Source organism: Rhipicephalus microplus, unplaced genomic scaffold, assembly GCF_043290135.1.
Source record: "Rhipicephalus microplus isolate Deutch F79 unplaced genomic scaffold, USDA_Rmic scaffold_16, whole genome shotgun sequence".
NCBI lineage: Eukaryota > Metazoa > Arthropoda > Arachnida > Ixodida > Ixodidae > Rhipicephalus > Rhipicephalus microplus.
This window is the reverse complement of record NW_027464589.1, coordinates 16950584-16967304: the sequence shown is the minus strand read 5'-3', so window position 1 is coordinate 16967304 and position 16721 is coordinate 16950584. Positions and strand designations below refer to the sequence as shown.

General features: G+C 50.5%; 1 protein-coding gene across 1 annotated transcript; it reads left to right on the top strand.

Annotated features, from left to right (window-relative positions):
* Window positions 1-15747: 15747 nt before the first annotated feature.
* On the top strand, window positions 15748-16511 carry LOC119165621 (uncharacterized). The gene is made up of 2 exons (XM_037417735.2): window positions 15748-15871; window positions 16165-16511. The coding sequence occupies exons 1-2, from the start codon at window positions 15853-15855 to the stop codon at window positions 16473-16475; spliced, it is 330 nt and encodes a 109-aa protein (XP_037273632.2). The 5' UTR covers window positions 15748-15852; the 3' UTR covers window positions 16476-16511.
* Window positions 16512-16721: the final 210 nt, after the last annotated feature.

Sequence of the window (16721 nt, the reverse complement as noted above, 5' to 3'; positions counted from 1 at the left end):
CTAGCGCGATCGGCTGTTAACCGAAAGGTTCGAGTTTCAAGCCCTCCCGGGAGTGGTGTGTTGCTTTTTTCTTTGCGCTGATAGCTTTGAAGATATGTTCTGATGGTGGTGAGAGTGGAGCAGGACTGTCTCCGTGGCGCAATTGGCTAGCGCGATCGGCTGTTAACCGAAAGTTGGGAGGTTCGAGCCCACCCGTTGGTGGTGCGGCGCTTTTTTTTTCTTTGTGCTGATAGCTTTGAAGATATGTTCTGATGGTGGTGAGAGTGAAGCAAGACTGTCTCCGTGGCGCAATGGGCTAGCGCGATCGGCTGTTAACCGAAAGGTTGGAGTTTCGAGCCCTCCCGGTGGTGGTGCGGCGCTTTTTTTTCTTTGGGCTGATAGCTTTGAAGATATGTTCTGATGGTGGTGAGAGCGGAGCAAGACTGTCTCCGTGGCGCAAAGGGCTAGCGCGATCGGCTGTTAACCGAAAGGTTCGAGTTTCGAGCCCTCCCGGGAGTGGTGTGTTGCTTTTTTCTTTGCGCTGATAGCTTTGAAGATATGTTCTGATGGTGGTGAGAGTGGAGCAGGACTGTCTCCGTGGCGCAATGGGCTAGTGCGATCGGCTGTTAACCGAAAGGTTGGAGTTTCGAGCCCTCCCGGTGGTGGTGCGGCGCTTTTTTTCTTTGGGGTGATAGCTCTGAATAAATGTTTTGACGGTGGTGAGAGTGGAGCAGGACTGTCTTCGTGGTGCAATTGGCTTACGCGTTCGGCTGTTAACCGAAAGGTTGGAGGTTCGAGCCCCCCCGGGAGTGGTGTGTTGCTTTTTTCTTTGCGCTGATAGCTTTGAAGATATGTTTTGATGGTGGTGAGAGTGGAGCACGACTGTCTCCGTGGCGCAGTTGGCTAGCGCGATCGGCTTTTAACCGAAAGGTTGGAGGTTCGAGCCCACCCGGTGATGGTGTGGCGCTTTTTTTCTTTGTGCTGATAGCTTTGAAGATATGTTCTGATGGTGCTGAGAGTGGAGCAGGACTGTCTCCATGGCGCAATTGGCTAGCGCGATCGGCTGTTAACCGAAAGGTTGGAGGTTCGAGCCCACCCGGGGGTGGTGCGGCGCTTTTTTTTCTTTGGGGCGATAGCTCTGAAGAAATGGTCTGATGGTGGTGAGAGTGGAGCACGACTGTCTCTGTGGCGCAATTGGCTAGCGTGATCGGCTGTTAACCGAAAAGTTAGAGGTTCGAGCCCACCCGGTGGTGGTGCGGCGCTTTTTTTCTGGGGGCTGATAGCTTTGAAGATATGTTCTGGTGGTGGTGAGAGTAGAGCAGGACTGTCTCCGTGACGCAATTGGCTAGCGTGATCGGCTGTTAACAGAAAATTTGGAGGTTCGAGCCCACCCGGTGGTGGTGCGGCGCTTTTTTTTCTTTGGGCTGATAGATTTGAAGATATGTTCTGATGGTGGTGAGAGTAGAGCAGGACTGTCTCCGTGGCGCAATTGGCTAGCGCGATTGGCTGTTAACCGAAAGGTTGGAGTTTAGAACCCTCCCGGGAGTGGTGTGTTGCTTTTTTTCTTTGCACTGATAGCTTTGAAGATATGTTCTGATGGTGGTGAGAGTGGAGCAGGACTGTCTTCGTGGCGCAATCGGCTTGCGCGATCGGCTGTTAACCGAAAGGTTGGAGGTTCGAGCACCCCCCGGTGGTGGTGCGGCGCTTTTTTTTCTTTGCACTGATAGCTTTGAAGATATGTTCTGAAGGTGGTGAGAGTGGAGCAGGACTTTCTCCATGGCGCAATTGGCTAGCGCGATCGGCTGTTAACCGAAAGGTTGGAGTTTCGAGCCCACCCAGTGGTGGTGCGGCGCTTTTTTTTGGGCTGATAGCTCTGAAGAAATGTTCTGATGGTGGTGAGAGTGGAGCAGGACTGTCTCCGTGGCGCTATTGGCTAGCGCGATCGGCTGTTAACCGAACGGTTGGGGGTTCGAGCCCACCCGGTGGCGGTGCGGCGCTTTTACTTTCTTTGGGCTAATAGCTCTGAAGAAATGTTCTGACGGTGGTGAGAGTGGAACAGGACTGTCCCCGTGGCGCCATTGGCTAGCGCGAACGGCTGATAACCAAAAAGTTGGAGGTTCGAGCCCTCCCGGGTGGGGTGTGTTGCTTTTTTCTTTGCGCTGATAGCTTCGAAGATATTTTCCGATGGTGGTGAGCGTGGAGCACGATTGTCTCCGTTGCGCAATTGGCTAGCGCGATCGGCCGTTAACTGAAAGGTTGGAGGTTCGAGCCCACCTGGTGGTGGTGCGGCGCTTTTTTTCTTTGGGCTGATAGCTTGAAAGATATGTTCATATGGTGGCGAGAGTGGAGCAGGACTGTCTCCGTGGCGCAATTGGCCAGCGCGATCGGCTGTTAACCGAAAAGTTGGAGGTTCGAGCCCTCCCGGGAGTGGTGTGTTGCTTTTATCTTTGTGCTGATAGCTTTGAAGATATGTTCCGATGGTGGTAAGAGTGGAGCGCGACTGTCTCCGTGGCGCAATTGGCTAGTGCGATCGGCTGTTAACCGAAAGGTTGGAGGTTCGAGCCCACCCGGTGGTGGTGCGGCGGTTTTTTTTCTTTGGGCTGATAGCTTTGAAGATATGTTCTGATGGAGGTGAGAAGGGAGCAAGTTTGTCTCCGTGGCGCAATGGGCTAGCCCGATCGGCTGTTAACCGAAAGGTTGGAGTTTCGAGCCCGCCCGGGAGTGGTGTGTTGCTTTTTTCTTTGCGCTGATAGCTTTGAATATATGTTCTGATGGTGGTGAGAGCGGAGCAAGACTGTCTCCGTGGCGCAAAGGGCTAGCGCGATCGGCTGTTAACCGAAAGGTTCGAGTTTCAAGCCCTCCCGGGAGTGGTGTGTTGCTTTTTTCTTTGCGCTGATAGCTTTGAAGATATGTTCTGATGGTGGTGAGAGTGGAGCAGGACTGTCTCCGTGGCGCAATGGGCTAGTGCGATCGGCTGTTAACCGAAAGGTTGGAGTTTCGAGCCCTCCCGGTGGTGGTGCGGCGCTTTTTTTCTTTGGGGTGATAGCTCTGAATCAATGTTTTGACGGTGGTGAGAGTGGAGCAGGACTGTCTTCGTGGTGCAATTGGCTTACGCGTTCGGCTGTTAACCGAAAGGTTGGAGGTTCGAGCCCCCCCGGGAGTGGTGTGTTGCTTTTTTCTTTGCGCTGATAGCTTTGAAGATATGTTTTGATGGTGGTGAGAGTGGAGCACGACTGTCTCCGTGGCGCAGTTGGCTAGCGCGATCGGCTTTTAACCGAAAGGTTGGAGGTTCGAGCCCACCCGGTGATGGTGTGGCGCTTTTTTTCTTTGTGCTGATAGCTTTGAAGATATGTTCTGATGGTGCTGAGAGTGGAGCAGGACTGTCTCCATGGCGCAATTGGCTAGCGCGATCGGCTGTTAACCGAAAGGTTGGAGGTTCGAGCCCACCCGGGGGTGGTGCGGCGCTTTTTTTTCTTTGGGCTGATAGCTTTGAAGATATGTTCTGATGGTGGTGAGAGCGGAGCAAGACTGTCTCCGTGGCGCAAAGGGCTAGCGCGATCGGCTGTTAACCGAAAGGTTCGAGTTTCGAGCCCTCCCGGGAGTGGTGTGTTGCTTTTTTCTTTGCGCTGATAGCTTTGAAGATATGTTCTGATGGTGGTGAGAGTAGAGCAGGACTGTCTCCGTGGCGCAATGGGCTAGTGCGATCGGCTGTTAACCGAAAGGTTGGAGTTTCGAGCCCTCCCGGTGGTGGTGCGGCGCTTTTTTTCTTTGGGGTGATAGCTCTGAATAAATGTTTTGACGGTGGTGAGAGTGGAGCAGGACTGTCTTCGTGGTGCAATTGGCTTACGCGTTCGGCTGTTAACCGAAAGGTTGGAGGTTCGAGCCCCCCCGCGAGTGGTGTGTTGCTTTTTTCTTTGCGCTGATAGCTTTGAAGATATGTTTTGATGGTGGTGAGAGTGGAGCACGACTGTCTCCGTGGCGCAGTTGGCTAGCGCGATCGGCTTTTAACCGAAAGGTTGGAGGTTCGAGCCCACCCGGTGATGGTGTGGCGCTTTTTTTCTTTGTGCTGATAGCTTTGAAGATATGTTCTGATGGTGCTGAGAGTGGAGCAGGACTGTCTCCATGGCGCAATTGGCTAGCGCGATCGGCTGTTAACCGAAAGGTTGGAGGTTCGAGCCCACCCGGGGGTGGTGCGGCGCTTTTTTTTTCTTTGGGGCGATAGCTCTGAAGAAATGGTCTGATGGTGGTGAGAGTGGAGCACGACTGTCTCTGTGGCGCAATTGGCTAGCGTGATCGGCTGTTAACCGAAAAGTTAGAGGTTCGAGCCCACCCGGTGGTGGTGCGGCGCTTTTTTTCTGGGGGCTGATAGCTTTGAAGATATGTTCTGGTGGTGGTGAGAGTAGAGCAGGACTGTCTCCGTGACGCAATTGGCTAGCGTGATCGGCTGTTAACAGAAAATTTGGAGGTTCGAGCCCACCCGGTGGTGGTGCAGCGTTTTTTTTTCTTTGGGCTGATAGATTTGAAGATATGTTCTGATGGTGGTGAGAGTAGAGCAGGACTGTCTCCGTGGCGCAATTGGCTAGCGCGATCGGCTGTTAACCGAAAGATTGGAGTTTCGAGCCCTCCCGGGAGTGGTGTGTTCCTTTTTTCTTTGCGCTAATAGATTTGAAGATATGTTCTGATGGTGGTGAGTGTGGAGCACGACTGTCTCCGTGGCGCAGTTGGCTAGCGCGATCGGCTTTTAACCGAAAGGTGGGAGGTTCGAGCCCACCTGGTGATGGTGTGGCGCTTTTTTTTCTTTGTGCTGATAGCTTTGAAGATATGTTCTGATGGTGCTGAGAGTGGAGCAGGACTGTCTCCATGGCGCAATTGGCTAGCGCGATCGGCTGTTAACCGAAAGGTTGGAGGTTCGAGCCCACCCGGGGGTGGTGCGGCGCTTTTTTTCTGGGGGCTGATAGCTTTGAAGATATGTTCTGGTGGTGGTGAGAGTAGAGCAGGACTGTCTCCGTGACGCAATTGGCTAGCGTGATCGGCTGTTAACAGAAAATTTGGAGGTTCGAGCCCACCCGGTGGTGGTGCGGCGCTTTTTTTTCTTTGGGCTGATAGATTTGAAGATATGTTCTGATGGTGTTGAGAGTAGAGCAGGACTGTCTCCGTGGCGCAATTGGCTAGCGCGATCGGCTGTTAACCGAAAGATTGGAGTTTCGAGCCCTCCCGGGAGTGGTGTGTTCCTTTTTTCTTTGCGCTAATAGCTTTGAAGATATGTTCTGATGGTGGTGAGTGTGGAGCACGACTGTCTCCGTGGCGCAGTTGGCTAGCGCGATCGGCTGTTAACCGAAAGGTTGGAGGTTCGAGCCCACCCGGTGATGATGTGGCGCTTTTTTTCTTTGTGCTGATAGCTTTGAAGATATGTTCTGATGGTGGTGAGAGTGGAGCAGGACTGTCTCCGTGGCGCAATTGGCTTGCGCGATCGGCTGTTAACCGAAAGAATGGAGGTTCGAGCCCACCCGGTGGTGGTGCGGCGATTTTTTTTCTTTGCGCTGATAGCTTTGAAGATATGTTCTGATGGTGGTGAGAGTGTAGCAAGACTGTCCCCGTGGCGCAATGGGCAGCACGATCGGCTGTCAACCGAAATGTTGGAGTTTCGAGCCCACCCGGTGGTGGTGCGGCGTTTTTTTTCTTTGCGTTGATTGTTTGAAGATGTGTTCCGATGGTGATTAGAGTGGAGCAAGACTGTCTCCGTGGCGCAATGGGCTAGCGCGATCGGCTGTTAACCGAAAGGTTGGAATTGCGAGCCCTCCCGGGAGTGGTGTGTTGCTTTTTTCTTTGCGGTAATAGCTTTGAAGATATGTTCTGATGGTGGTGAGAGTGCAGCAGGACTGTCTTCGTGGCGCAATTGGCTAGCGCGATCGGCTGTTAACCGAAAGGTTGGAGGTTCGAGCCCACCCGGTGGTGGTGCGGTGCTTTTTTTTCTTTGGGCTGATAGCTTTGAAGATATGTTCTGATGGCGGTGAGAGTGGAGCAGGACTGTCTCCCTGGCGCAATTGGCTTGCGCGATCGGCTGTTAACCGAAAGGTTGGAGGTTCGAGCCCACCCGCTGGTGGTGCGGCGCTTGATTTTTCTTTGTGCTGATAGCTTTGAAGATATGTTCTGATGGTGGTGAGAGTGGAGCAAGACTGTCCTCGTGGCGCAATGGGCTAGCGCGATCGGCTGTAAACCGAAGGGTTGGAGTTTCGAGCCCCCTCCCGGGAATGGTGTGTTGCTTTTTTCTTTGCACTAATAGCTTTTGCGATGATGTTTATTAGAACAGAGGAGTCGCAACGAGGTCGCGACGGAAAATGGGCGAACAGCAAGTCTGGCAAAGGCGGCACAGGTTCTCGCGCAATCAGAGCACGGGCTTCTCGTTGTCTTCCGAAGGCGCATACGCGTTGGTGCGTATGCTCCACTACAATACCCCCGGGGTGAAGGGTAGCCATCCTGGCGACTCAGGGAGTAGGCACAATGAGGGGGTCGTAGTAGGGCTTGAGACGGTCGACGTGTACGGTCTCACGTCCTCGACGGCGCAAATCTGGTGATTGTGTTAATGGCTCGATGACGTAATTCACCGGGGAGGTCGCGTCAATGACACGGTAGGGACCATGGTACCGGGCCAGTAGTTTAGAAGACAGGCCAGGAACGTGCGGGGGCACCCAAAGCCACACAAGGGAGCCAGCACAAAATGTAGGAGCTATGCGGTGAGCGTCGTCGTGTCGAGTCTTTTGTAGGCCTTGAGCCTCACTTGTCAAAGACCGAGCCAACTGACGGCAGTCTTCAGCGTATCTGGTGACTTCCGAAAGCGGGGAGCACTCAGATGCATCAGGGCGATACGGTAGTATAGTGTCGAGTGGGTGGGAAGGTTCGCGGCCGTACAATAGAAAGAACGGGGAAAAACCGGTAGTCGCTTGCGTCGCGGTGTTATAAGCGAAGGTAACAAAGGGCAATACAGCGTCCCAGTTAGTGTGGTCGCAGGAGGTGTACATCCTCAGCATGTCGCCAAGTGTGCGGTTGAACCGCTCAGTAAGACCATTTGTCTGTGGATGGTATGCGGTAGATTTCCGGTGGATAATGTTGCATTCAGCGAGGATAGCTTGGATGACCTCCGACAGGAACACTCGACCCCTATCACTGAGTAATTCCCGCGGAGCACCATGGCGTAGAATGAAGCTGCGGAGAATGAAGAGTGCAACTTCATGGGCGGTCGCTGCCGGTAAAGCTGCAGTCTCAGCGTAGCGTGTCAGATGATCGACTCCGACAATAATCCACCGGTTTCCAGAGATACTATATGGGAGGGGACCATAGAGGTCTATACCCACGCGGTCGAATGGGCGAGCCGGGCACGGGAGCGGCTGTAACATGCCAGTAAGGTGCCGCGGAGGTGTCTTGTTCTGTTGGCAAGTGGTGCAAGACTGAACGTATTTCTGCACAAAGCGATACATTCCTCGCCAGTAATAGCGCTGGCGCAGCCTTTCGTAGGTTTTCAGGACACCTGCGTGAGCGCTTTGGGGATCTGCATGGAAATTCATGCAGATGTCAGAGCGCATATGAGTTGGGACAGCAAGGAGCCACTTCCGACCACCAGGCATGTAGTTACGGCGGTACAGAATGTTGTCTCGTAAGGAAAAGTGGGCTGCTTGCCGGCGTAGCGCTCTCGTGGAAGGGACAGCAGACGGATCGGTAAGGTAGTCGACTAACAAGGCAAGGTGTGGGTCTTTACGCTGCTCCGAAAGCATGTCAGTCGTGTCGAGCGGTGACAAGGTGGTAAAAGGGGGAGACAGAGAAGCCACATCTGGTGTTTATGGCGATCGCGAAAGTGCATCGGCATCCGCATGCTTGCGACCGGAACGATATACGACACGGATGTCGTATTCTTGCAATCGAAGTGCCCAACGCCCCAGGCGTCCGGACGGGTCTTTCAAGGTGGACAGCCAACATAGAGCGTGGTGGTCTGTGACCACGTCGAAAGGATGGCCGTAAAGGTACGGGCGAAACTTCGTCAACGCCCAGATTATGGCCAAACACTCCTTCTCTGTCACGGAGTAATTCAATTCAGCCTTCTTGAGAGCGCGACTTGCATAGGCGACTACGTATTCAGCTTGGGTGCCTTTCCGTTGTGCCAAAACTGCACCAAGACCGATGCCACTTGCATCGGTGTGAATTTCTGTGGCCGCAGCAGGGTCGAAGTGACGAAGAATACACACATTTCCACATTTCGCAGCAGGGTCGAAGTGACGAAGTGACCACATTTCCTACCTTCATATAAATGCGCAATCAGCCAGAAACAAGGCAGATGAGATAGCAATACTGCTTGAATCGTTTGAGTTCTCCTTTGACGTCATCATGGTTACTGAAACCTGGTATCGCCATGAATCCGACGTTCTTCGTATACCTAGCTATGCCACGTATTTCTTGAACCGCAGTGATAAATTAGGTGGTGGTGTTATGCTCCTGGTCAAAGATGTGTTTGAGTGTGAAATACTCGAGGCTTTTTCTGTGGTTACTGACGATTACGAGATTATGACTGTAAAATGTTCTTCGGGTATTTTTTCTGTGGTATACCGCCCCCCCAAATGTAACATGTGCAACTTTTTTACGTTTTTAGACACTTTCCTGTCGTGGGTCAATAAAAATGGTTACAATCTTACTATCGGGGGTGACCTAAACATTGATATGCTAACTTCCAGCCCCCAACGTCTTGAACTTTGCAATATCATGGAATCAAACGCATTTAAAAATGTTATAAAACACCCCACTCGATTTCATGCCCAATCCTGCACACTTATCGACGTCATTATAACAAATAGCACAAGTGCACCTCTTTGCTCGGGTGTCCTTAAGACACATATTAGCGACCATTTGCCTGTTTACTCAATTTTAAGTCAAAAGAAGCTTCAACTTAGGGATGCAAAGCCACCGCCTACCCCATTCCGGTACATATGTCCTAGCACAATTGATATGTTCGCTGCATATATATCCAAGATAAAATGGGACGCTGTTTTCCGTGAAACTGATGCAGACACAGCGTATAATGTTTTCATCGAACGTTTTAGTGAAGCCTACAACAAGTGCTTTCCGCTCAAAGCAAAACGCAGACCACGCAAGGCAAGAAAGCCTTGGATTACTTCGGAATGCCTTCAAGCTATAAAAGTAAAAAATGCACTTTACCAGAAATTTCTAATATCTAGAGACAAAGAAGACTTGAAGACATTTAGAAAACATAGAAATACTACAAACTCTTTATTAAGGAAAAGCAAACTTGAATATTTTAGCAACCTTTTCAGCCCTGAAAAAACCAAAACGTCCGAAGCCATCTGGAAAAAGTTAAACATGTTGCTCCACCCACACTCGGATGATAGCACATACCCGACTAAACTCATTGTAGACAACCGCGTTCTAACTGGTGATGACCTTGCTGAAGCTTTCAATAAATTCTTTACCTCTATTGGAGAGAGCTCGCACGACAATAATTTTGCGCGATTCATGGGTTCGCAAGTAGGCGAAAGTGCATTTCTATTTCCAGTGACTACACAGGAGGTTACGGCAGATTTCATGTCACTAAAGAATAGCAGGTGTTGTGACGTAGACGGCCTGGAAATCCGTCCAGTTAAGCATGTTATTCATGTCATATCTCCTATTTTAGAATACATCATTAACTTAATCTTCTCATTGGGCACGTTTCCTAGTCGTCTTCAGATAGCCAAAGTTTCTATTATTTTCAAAGGTGGTGACAAAAATAGCATGACCAATTACAGACCAATTTCTATTTTACCTGTATTTTCTAAAGTAATTGAAAAGTTGTTACATAAACGAATAGTGTCATTCTTAACCAAGCACCACATTATGACGCCTTTTCAATTTGGTTTCACAAAGCAGCGCTCAACAGAAACTGCCCTACTAATGCAAAAAGAAATCATACTCGATGCATTTGAAAAGGAAATATATACACTTGGAATTTTTGTAGATTTCTCAAAAGCATTTGACAGAATCAACCACATTACATTAATTAAAAAACTAGAACACTACGGTTTTCGGGGGAACTTTATAAGTGTCATAAAAACCTATTTGAAATACCGACAGCAAAAAGTAGATATAAATGGCTACGCATCTAGTTTTAAAAAACTGTCACATGGCGTGCCCCAAGGAAGTATTCTGGGTCCCCTGCTTTTTAATCTGTATGTGAACGACTTGACAAACATCGATAACAATACAACATTTATTATTTATGCAGATGATACCAGCTTATTTTTTAAAGACTGCGATTTGCATAAACTAGTTGACAAAGCAAATAGTGTCTTGAAACTGCTGCACATTTGGAGCATAAGAAATTCGCTAATTATAAACACCTCAAAAACAAAATCTGTGCTCTTTCGTCCAATAAATAAGCCCGTAAACTGCGATTTATCATTAGTGATTGGCTCAGAATCTATAAGGATTGAACCGATAGTGAAAACTCTGGGAGTTTTTTTCCACGAAAACATGCTATGGAAGGATCAGGCTGAGTTTGTCCATGCTAAACTTTCTCGTACTGTAGGTATCTTATCGCGCTTACGTTTTCTCTTGCCACAAAAAATTAAACTCTTACTATATAATTCGCTATTTTTATCTACATTAAGCTATTGCTATCTAGTATGGGGCACCACATCGGAAAAGAACTTAGGCCGAATATATAGATTACAGAAAAAGGCTGTGCGCATAATTACAGGTGTTCCTCGCGATGAACATTCCAAACCCATTTTCGAAGCCCTTAATTTACAACCAATGCCTGAGATATACAATACAATTTTAATGAAGCGATATCGTACTTCCTTAAAGAATCACGACTCTTTTCTTACTGATTTAGCGCGTTTGACACCCTATACCTGCCCCTATAGCACACGAGCTACCGATGACTGGAAAATTCCTTACACACGTACTAACTATGGTCGCCAGATGATGAGCTACTTACTGCCACTAACCTTAAACAGTTTCTTACAATAAACCATTTATACTGCTCCGTTCTGTAAATGTTTTTCAACGTGTTAATAAAATGCAAATCGGCATGACCTTGAAGTACATGTTTTGATATTGTATAATAACTGATGATCTCATGCTGCTGTTGCTGTTGCTATGTTGTCAAATGGTGCGAAAGCCTTCGTCAAGCCTTAATGGCTTTTTGCTTTCGCCCCACAGCATCACTGTTGTGACTTTTGTAATGTCTCCTGTGATGTCGGAATAAACTGAATTGAATTGAATTGAAGAATAGGTGGTGAGGTCAGCAGGCAGCGGAGCTGGCGAAATGCGTCGTCACATGCAGGTGACCATGCAGATATGCCTTTGCTGTTGGAAAGCAGACTCGTGAGAGGTGCGATGATGGACGCGAAGTTGCGCACGAAGCGACAAAAGTAGGAGCAGAGTCCGACGAAACTTCTTAGGGCTTTCAGAGATGTGGGCAACGGAAAGTCAGCGACAGCTCGAAGCTTATCGGGATCCGGAAGAACACCGTCTCTGGTGATGACATGTCCCAAGATGGTTAGTTTTCGTGCTGCGAAGTGGCACTTCTTGGAGTTAAGTTGTAGGCCTGCAGAAGTTAGACACGTCAGAATCTCGTGGAGGCGAGCAAGATGTGTTGGGAAATCAGATGAAAAGACTACGATGTCGTCCAGGTAACATAAGCAGGTTTTCCACTTGTGGGCACGCAAGATTGTGTCGATCATGCGCTCAAATGTGGCAGGCGCGTTGCAGAGCCCAAATGGCATGACTTTGAACTCATATAGGCCATCCGGCGTTACAAAGGCTGTTTTAGGGCGATCACAGTGAGCCATTGGCACCTGCCAATACCCACAACGCAGATCCAAAGATGTAAAGTACTCGGCGCCTTGTAAACAGTCAAGAGCATCGTCTATTCGTGGTAGCGGGTAGACATCTTTTTTCGTAATATTGTTTAAGCGGCGATAGTCCACGCAAAATCGTACGGTGCCATCTTTTTTCTTGACCAGAACCACAGGTGATGACCAAGCGCTTTGAGAAGGCTGTATGACTCCACGTTTAAGCATGTCATCTACTTGCTCCGTAATGACGCGGCGCTCTTCGGCGGAAACGCGGTAAGGACGCTGTCGCAGAGGCGAATGTGAGCCGGTGTCAATAGTATGAGCGATAGTCGTGGTGCGGCCCAAAGCAGGTTCTTGAAAGTCGAAAAAACAACGAAACTTGTTAAGGAGAGCAACAAGTTGGCGGCGGTGCGAGAGGGGAAGGTCTGCGTCAATAGCATTGTCGAAGGCTGACGCACTTGATGGCTCAGACGCATGAGTGATTGCAGCAATGTGACATGGCGTTTCGTCGGGAAGAATAATATCATCGATATGGTCGACAGGTTGCACATATCCTAACGTTTCACCACAAAGTAAGCCAATGGGGTAGTTGCAGTGGTTGGTGACCAGCATTACGGTTAAACCAGACGCAATTGTAAGAACAGCAAATGGGAGAACGATGCCCTTGCGTTCAGTAAAAACCGGAGATGGCGTAAATACCACCGTGCCGTCAGGTTGGGCCAGACATGAAAGGCTAATAGGGACCGAAGCTTCAGGAGGCAAAGTGATGTCGTCATCAGCGATGACTTTGCAGAGCAGAGGAGAGCGGTCGGGTGGTGGAAATTCACATGTTGGCACTAGGGACACTTCGGCACGGGAACAATTGATGATAGCTTCATGACGTGATAAGAAATCCCAACCCAGGATAAGGTCATGAGAGCAAGATGGTAGAACAAAAAACTGTACGACGTACAAAACGTCTCGGATGACGACGCGCGCCGTACACACAGCCGAGGGATGAATGCGTTGCGCGCTAGCCGTGGACAGCACCAAGCCACTGAGAGATGTGGTCACTTTCTTCAGTTTCCTACAAAAGTTTGCGTTCATCACAGAAACGGCGGCCCCGGTATCAATTAACGCTAATGTGGCGACTCCCTCAACATCGACATCAACAACATTTTGCGGCGAAAATGGAGGCCTTGGGAATTGCGCACAAGTTGCAGTTCTTGCCTCCGGAACTGCACTGATTAGTTTCCCTCCTCGAGAGGTGGTCGACGACGCATAGGCGATGGCGATCGGCGACGAGGTGATGGGAAACGAGCAGTCGATGGGTGGCGATCCGAGTCGGAGTGCCTCTGTTCATATGCAGACGTGGTGGTCTGCTGCGGTGCGTAGGTAGGAGCTCCGAAGTATGCGTGCGCAGGCGTGGGACGGCGGCGGCAGAAGCGTGCAATGTGGCCAGCGATGCCACACGCGAAGCAGATGGGACGATTGTCTCGGGTGCGCCACTCAATAGATGGACGGAAAAAGCGAGGTGGGGGCCTGTAGACTGGAGGCGAGGCCGGAGGAGGTGGAGCCGATAAGGCGACTGGATGCGGTATGGGCCGCGCGACCACAGCTGCGTAGCTGAGAGGTGAAGGCGGCGCAGTTGGTGCGTAGCCAGCAGTTGAGAGATCAGATGGCACCGAAGTGCACGGGTAAGAGGCCGGAACTGTAGGGAGTGCATTGCAAATTTCAGTGCGTATGGCCTGCTGCATATTCGAAGGGAGGCTTGTCGTGGGCGCGTCACTATGCGGCAGCAGGGAAAGCTGTCGGGCGACTTCCTCCCTGATGAAGTCTTTAATCTGGTTCGACAGAGTTCCTTGGTGAACGTTGCCATTGGCGAGTGCGACGGCCGAGACCAAATCTGGTGATGGAACACTCTGTCGGGCGATGGAACGCTGACGACGCAATTCATCGAAGCTCTGGCACAGGCTTACGAGGACCGCCACCGTGGTCGGGCTCTTCGCCAGCAACATCTAGAATGCGCCATCCTCGATGCCTTTGAGAATATGTCGAATTTTCTCTTCTTCAGGCATGGATGAGTTAACACGCCTGCAGAGGTCGAGCACATCCTCAATATAGCTAGTAAAGGTCTCACCAGGTTGCTGGGCTCGGTGGCGCAGACGCTGGTCAGCGCGGAGCTTGCGGACCTCTGGTCGGCCGAACGCTTCCGTCACGAGGGTCTTGAAGGTGTACCAGCTGGCGATGGCGGTTTCGCGGTTGGTGAACCATAGCTTGGCGACGTCAGCCAAGTAAAAGATGACATAGGCAAGCTTGGAGTCGTTGTCCCATTTGTTGCTGGCACTCACGCGTTCGTACAAGGAGAGCCAGTCTTCGACGTCTTGCTCACCACTGCCGCTGAAGATTGGTGGGTACCGCTGACGGGTAGCACCGGGGCAGGTCGACGGGGCAGCCGATGGTGCTGGCTGTGCTGGGATGGGCTGGTTGGCGACTGCGTCAGTCATGTTGTACGGTAGTCTTTCGGCCAACTTGCGAGAGCGGAGCTCCAGGTCTGCTTGGGGATCTCAGCAGCCTCCACCAAATGCGATGATGTTTATTAGAACAGAGGAGTCGCAACGAGGTCGCGACGGAAAATGGGCGAACAGCAAGTCTGGCAAAGGCGGCACAGGTTCTCGCGCAATCAGAGCACGGGCTTCTCGTTGTCTTCCGAAGGCGCATACGCGTTGGTGCGTATGCTCCACTACACTTTGAAGATATGTTCTGATGGTGGTGAAAGTGGAGCAGGACTGTCTCCGTGGCGCGATTGGCTAGCGCGATCGGCTTTTAACCGAAAGGTTGGAGGTTCGAGCCCACCCGGTGGTGGTGCGGCGCTTTTTTTTCTTTGCGCTAATAGCTTTGAAGATATGTTCTGATGGTGGTGAGAGTGGAGCAGGACTGTCTCCGTGGCGCAATTGGCTTGCGCGATCGGCTGTTAACCAAAAGGTTGGAGTTTCGAGCCCACCCTGTGGTGGTGCGGCGCTTTTTTTTATTTGTGCTGATAGCTTTGAAGATATGTTCTGATGGTGGTGAGAGTGGAGCAGGACTGTCTCTCTGGCGCAATTGGCTAGCGCGATCGGCTGTTAACCGAAAGGTTGGAGTGTCGAGCCCTCCCAGGAGTGGTGTGTTGCTTTTTTCTTTGTAGTAATAGCTTTGAATTATGTTCTGATGGTGGTGAGAGTGGAGCAGGACTGTCTCCATGGCGCAATTGGCTAGCGCGATCGGCTGTTAACCGAAAGGTTGGAGTTTCGAGCCCACCCGGGGGTGGTGCGGCGCTTTTTTTTCTTTGTGCTGATAGCTTTGAAGATATGTTCTGATGGTGGTGAGAGTGGAGCAGGACTGTCTCCGTGGCGCAATTGGCTTGCGCGATCGGCTGTTAACCAAAAGGTTGGAGTTTCGAGCCCACCCTGTGGTGGTGCGGCGCTTTTTTTTATTTGTGCTGATAGCTTTGAAGATATGTTCTGATGGTGGTGAGAGTGGAGCAGGACTGTCTCTCTGGCGCAATTGGCTAGCGCGATCGGCTGTTAACCGAAAGGTTGGAGGTTCGAGCCCACCCGGCGGTGGTGCGGCGCTTTTTCTTTCTTTGGGGCGATAGCTCTGAAGAAATGGTCTGACGGTGGTGAGAGTGGAGCACGGCTGTCCCCGTGGCGGAATGGGCTAGCGCGATCGGCTGTTAACCGAAAGGTTGGAGTTTCGAGCCCTCCCGGGAGTGGTGTGTTGCTTTTTTCTTTGCACTGATAGCTTTGAAGATATGTTCTGATGGTGGTGAGAGTGGAGCAGGACTGTCTCCGTGGCGCAATTGGCTTGCGCGATCGGCTGTTAACCCTTTCGACCCTGGCGGTGTCAATTGACACCACACGAGAAATGGTACCGCCACGCCGAGAAATCGAAACAAAAACTCGCAATTTTTTGCCCAATGTGAAGTCTCGGCCCACCTACTACCATAGACATCAGTATTTTCGTGTTTTCTCGAGCACCGAATCGACAACGAAGAAGAAGCAGCGGCGACATCATGGCGAACGCGGAGCCGGGTGAGTTCCGATTTTCTGCAATTGTAGCTACGTAATTCTTTTGGATTATGTGCCCAGTTTTTTGTATGTTGTGCCTTAGTAGTACGTTAGTTGGAAGACGTTTGAGTTTTTTTGTTTGCATGTGCAGCATTTTTGCAGTGGCATGCTTTTGTCATGTACGATTTTGACACCATCAGGGCTCAATGGTTGCAAATGGCGGTGTCCGAGACGATTGTAATGCGTGTTTTTGACGAGCGATATCTGAACGAATGCTTACGCGGTATGTTAATTAACCTGTTTTTTTATGTTTGCAGGTGCAGGTATACCTGTTACTTCGTTGTATTCGTGTCACCGAACCCGTTCCACACGGCTACAAGCAACAACGGAAGCGCTGTTTGAGCAGCTCGACAACGGCAACCTATCCGACGTAGACGGGGAATTCGATGAATCAGACGACGAGAGTGTGTTGCCTTGTGCTCCTGATGAAGATCCAGTGGAGAGCGACACTGAAAGCTCCGATGACGAGAGTGCACTGAACACATCTGGTGGCTGGAGACGAAAATTATTCAAGGCGCCAGACTTTTTTTTGACAACTACTTTACGTCCCTGCCACTGCTCCGTGTAATGCTGGGTAAAAAAATATTTGCTGCCGGCACTATAAGATCGGACAGGTGTGAAAAGTGCCCCTTGAAGACTGAAAAAGAACTGAAAAAAAAGCGGCCGTGGTTCTTGAGACTGCGTGGTCAGCGCTGATGGAAATATAGCGATAACAAGGTGGATGGATAGCAGGACTGTGACCCTAGCGTCCAACTTCATTGCTATCGAGGACGAAGATAGCGTTCGTCATTGGAACAAAGCGGAAAAGTGTTAC